This window comes from Mus caroli, chromosome 2 (genome assembly GCF_900094665.2).
Source record: "Mus caroli chromosome 2, CAROLI_EIJ_v1.1, whole genome shotgun sequence".
Classification (NCBI taxonomy): Eukaryota; Metazoa; Chordata; class Mammalia; order Rodentia; family Muridae; genus Mus; species Mus caroli.
In genome coordinates, this window is record NC_034571.1 from 115049293 (window position 1) to 115054448 (window position 5156).

General features: G+C 39.9%; 1 protein-coding gene and 1 pseudogene across 1 annotated transcript in view; both read left to right on the forward strand.

Moving 5' to 3' along the window:
- Terb2 (telomere repeat binding bouquet formation protein 2) overlaps nucleotides 1-1716 on the forward strand; it is an 18194-nt gene extending 16478 nt beyond the window's left edge. Inside the window, exon 7 of the mRNA XM_021156823.1 lies at nucleotides 128-1716. Within this exon, the coding sequence (XP_021012482.1) occupies nucleotides 128-273 (146 nt within the window). The 3' untranslated portion in view covers nucleotides 274-1716. The remainder of the gene's footprint in view (nucleotides 1-127) is intronic.
- A 1532-nt stretch (nucleotides 1717-3248) lies between these two features.
- Nucleotides 3249-3814, forward strand: LOC110306983 (annotated as a pseudogene).
- Nucleotides 3815-5156: the final 1342 nt, after the last annotated feature.

The following is a 5156-nucleotide window of genomic DNA, read 5'->3' on the forward strand; positions in this document are numbered from 1 at the left end:
AAAAAAAAAAAAGTTCTATAAAATTTTAAACTAATAAATCAGAGATACTGAAAACCAAATAGCATGATAGGATTTTTTTTTTTTTGGATAGGATTTTAAATGTATCTATTTCTTTTTATTTTCATAGGTTATATATCAATTGATGCCTTGGAGAAATTCCTTGGAGAATTACATGACTTCACTCCTGGAAGTTCAGGATATTTGGCATATCATATTCAAAATGAAATTAATATGTCTGCTATAAAAAACAAATTAAGAAGGAAACTAAGTTAGGCTGTACTTACATCTGGACACTTATTTTTTTTATAAAATAGTATGACGTGTATAATTTAAACATGAATGGAGAAAGAATTATTTTCTTTCTTAATATGTGTCCTGAGAAAACTCAGAATCATTTGACCACTGATTTTTGTGACATGTTCATAAGTTGTGAGTTATTGTCATCCAATACACTTAAAAGAACTCTGTCAAAGGTTCTTTGATTTTGACTTTAATATTGTATATATTTTTCTAGGTTCAATATTGAACTGCTAGCCTTTATTATGCTGTTGGGTTATTTTGATTTAAAATAAACTAGGAGACTATACTTGAACTGTAAATGTTTGTTTCTGAAACATAGTGAGTCAGGTGCCTCACGATCCCGTGGTGAAGCTTGAGGCCAGCACCAGGGCTTATGAGGAAATGAAGCCCTTGTGAGGTGTCTTACCAGAGTGACTAAATGAGGCACAACCCAATCTGGAATGTGACTTTCCTGATTTTCCAAGCTGGTTTTCCTGTATGGCCATGCTGGAGCCTCTGTGTCAGGATCTGTGTATCTCATGTGTTATTCAAGCTGACCACTAGCTCCAAGTAATGTGCTCACCTCAATGCATTCCAAATCAACTGAAACTGTAGCTGTGTGCTTCTGGAGCTAGCTTTTGTGTCTTACATAAATCTAGAGATGTGGCAATCTCAAGAAGGCAGTTTTGCTGGGTTTGGTGGTACTGACCTATAATTTTAGGTACTTGGATGACTGAGGCAGGAGCATAGAAAGCCCTAGCCAGCCTGGGCAACTTCCTAAGTCCCTGTCTCAGAGTAAAAAGTTAGAAGAGGCCAGTTACAAAGCCTCTATACAGCGTGTAGAAGGTCCTGTGTTCAAGCCCATGAAACCAATTCTTTACTTAGAGTTTGGTGGGCTAATTACTTTCTGGAGACATAAGTGAAATTCTTTTGAAGATGTCTACTTAGACCTACTTGTTCTTCTGGCAGGTATAGAATTATCTAAAGAAAATGTTTTTTTGTTTTGTGTGTGGGTTATTTGGATGCATGCGAGCCTCAGCTCTACCTTTTCCCTACAACTCAAACTTCATAACATAAAATTGTAACACAACTCTCAGCCTCAGCGCTTGAGAATTATATTTTTTTTGTCTGTGTGTTAGTTTTTCCTTATTTATTTTTGTGTCTGTGGTTAAGTCTTTCTGAACTTATAAATAAAAAAAATCTGTTAATTATCTTTTCCTGAAACATTAAATATTGTCTCTTCCTGAACACTTTATCTTAGTCATGTTCTATTGGTTAGGTTTTACATAGAGACCAAGCCTATCTGTAGATTTAAAATTAATAATTAAAAGTATTACGTAAGTTTACACTAAATTGTTTACATTGGTATTATTGTAAGAGTATTTAATGTTTCTCCAACATGTACATGGATTAACATAGTGAATAAAAACCTCCAACAAAACAGAAATGTTTCTCAAAGTGATTATAATTTCAGATAGATAATGCAAATACAATACCTATGTTTTTGTTTTTGGAATACTGCCAGGGGCAGTAAAATTAACTGATACCATACCTTTTTCAAGACATATGTCTTCGTTTCTTATTTGTTAAATAAAATACTCTGATAAAGACAATTTAAGAGGAAAGGATTTATTCTGGCTCACAGGTCAAGGTAGAGCTGCATAGACTGATGACGTGACTGCTCCATGGAATGGTTAAGGCTTTATTGTAGATATGAAGGACAGAACATCTGGAAGAGGCCAGAGCAAAGGGAGTGATAGGTTGAATGTGGCCTGGGCAGGAGAGAAGCAGAGCAGGGCTGAGGGAAAGGGGGAGAAAGTGAATGAAGACAAAGGAGCGTTGAGGTAGAAGAGAGCACAGCTGACCATAATGGAGTTATAAGGAGAGTGAGAAACGGACAGGAAGTCTGGGAGTTGAGAAGTTCAGGGGAGGAGGTGAGAAGGGCTGTGGTGCTAGAGTGGACTTTGAACTGTGTAACAGGTCCTAGTAATACTGAGGGAGCCTGGAGCCCAGCATGCACTTGGATATCCTAATAACCACCATGGACAGCCATTTGTCCCTTCTGACAGTGATAGGGCAAACGGCTCCTTTTGGTAAAGGGAAACCTGCTTCACAAATGCCTGAGGAATGCTGGCTTTTGTCTAACTGCCAGAATTGGGGGAATGGAGTTCCCTTTGGACCTGACAGGGACACATGGCAGAGGAGTCCAGGCACATGAGCTTAAGGCAGCCATCTGTATCCCATCCATGCTCAAGAAGCAGGGCAGGAGAGACATGCAGGCTGCTGCTCAGGTTCCCCATTTCCATTTATAAAATCCGTAATCCCAGCCAGGGAGTGGCCTCACAGTGGTCCCCTTCAGTTAACTATTCAACACGATCCCCCACATGACCCCCTACATGGTCCCCTACATGACCCCCTACATGCACGCTCAGAGGGCCGTCTCCCAGGTGGTCCCAGATCTTGACAAGTTCACAGTTAATGTTCCCAGTTCCACCCTCTGTCAACTAAACACCCAAACATTACCTTTAAGTCATAACCTTCCTCTCCTTGTCCATATAGTCTCGTGACCATGTTATAACATCAAGTGCACCCAGTCCAGCTTTAAAGTCCCTGTAGTTTTCAACAATTCCAACACTTCAAAATTACAGTCACTGACATGTGGATGCTGGAGAGATAGCTCAGCGGGTAAGAGCACTGACTGTTCTTCCAGAGGACCCTGGTTCAATTCCCAGCACCCACATGTCTGCTTACAACTGCCTGTAACTACATGATCTGACACCTTCACAGACATACATCAGGCGAAGCATCAATACACGTAAAATAAAAATAAGTTTTTTAAAATTAGAGTTGCTTGGCTGGTCTTGTATAAAGTAAAAAATAAGTTATATCCTTCCATTCTAAAGGGATGAATGCTCAGCCCAGATGTTTAATTCCCAGAGACCAAAGGCTAAAGTTGGGAGACAGGAAAGATGCAGAGCGCCAAGGCCCTGCTTGCTTCTCCAGGTCTGATTGGCTCCTGCAGCAGGGTCTGATCAGGCCTGTGTCTGCCTCCCCCTGAGAAGACCATCCATCTACATCCTTCCTACAGCAGATCCCCTCCAGGTGGCCAGATAGGTGTTCCAGACCAGAGTTTTCTCCCAGGACATTGACACAGCAGCCAAGTTTATTGGTGGTGGCTGGACCAGGGACAGACCTGCATTGAACAGTATTGGGCAGCTTTATCCTGCCAAACAACTGGGGGACCCCATCTCTCAAACAACAGCTCTTCTATTCCATTTTGGGCTTTGCCCTGCCTGAGACCATTGGGCTCTTATGTTTGATGGTCACCCTTGTCCACTTCTCCTTGGGAGCCTCCCTGGGGTCACCCAGCCATCCCTGCTGCTTCAACTCCATGTCAGTCCTGGTGCTAGAATTAGCTAGTGTAGTCACTATGGCAGTCAGCATGAAGATTCTTGAAAAAGTGGGAAAAAGAACCCTGGCCCAGCTGTACCACTCTTGGAGTTTAGCTGGAGGACCCGAAGTCAATATACCATAGAGGGACCCAGGGACTTGCACTTTATGTTTTTCTGTTGTGTTAACTTTTTTTTTTTAATTTTTTAAAAAATTTCCCTTCACCACTCCCACTTAACAATTTGTTTTTACTACTTTAAGAAATGTGTGGCTGGGTGATGGTGGCACACGCCTTTAATCCCAGCACTCGGGAGGTAGAGGCAGGTGGATTTCTGAGTTCGAGGCCAGCCTGGTCTACAGAATGAGTTCCAGGACAGCCAGGACTACACAGAGAAACCCTGTCTCGGAAAACAAAAAACAAAAACAAACAAACAAACAAAAAGGAGATATATATATATATATATGAAAGTTTTATAATGAAACTCATTATGTTAGCTTAAATATCTAAACAAATAAATATTGACAGTAAAAGAAGAGAAAACACAAAGCAAGAAGTTCTAGAACTAAGGACTTGAAGTGTGATGCAGTTGGGGGTGGGGTGACTAAAAGGAAAATAGTCGAATATAGAATCATAGTGAAGATTTGTCATATATCTCACTCAGTAACTTATAAAAGCAAACCAAAAAATTAAGCATATAAACTTAATTAAATACACAAGCTAAGGGCCTTTACTTACTTGAAACAACCAAATATTAATAATTATAGTCAATAATTACTTTTAAATATACATGGAACACTTATTAAGAGAAATCTTTTTTTTTAAAGACTTATTTATATAGTATACTGTAGCTATCTTCAGACACACTAGAAGAGGGCATCAGATTCCATTACAGATGGTGTGAGCCACCATGTGGTTGCTAGGAGTTGAACTCAGGACCTCTGGAAGAATAGTCAGTGCTCTTAACCACTGAGCCATCTCTCCAGCCCAAGAGAAATCTTTTTAAATTTTAAATTATGTGTATGTGTACTTGTCTAGAAGAGGATGTCATATGACCTGGAGCTATAGTTACAGGCAATAGTGAACCACTTTATGTGCATGCTGGGATTCAGGTATGTGCCATCATGCATGGGCACTGGGCACAGATGTGGTGCACAGACCAAAACAATAGTACACATAAAATTAATAAAAAAAGTAACATATTCTAAAGAGCCTGTGTATTTAAAAAATGTAAAAAATTAGAACATGCCTTAATGAAATATCAATAAACAAAATTATAGCCTGTAGCTAAAGCCAGACTATGAAATATGATCCTAAACTCATAGCATAGACATAAGTTGTTGCATTTAATACAAAGAAAGAGAAACCAGGAATATATTTGGTAGAGGCACGGTATAATGGGGGGAGTGGGTGAGTGTGCCTTGGAGGAACCATGCTGAGGCATTGCTTCCCTCTGAGGTACCAGCCAGGAGTGCAGTATAGAATAGAG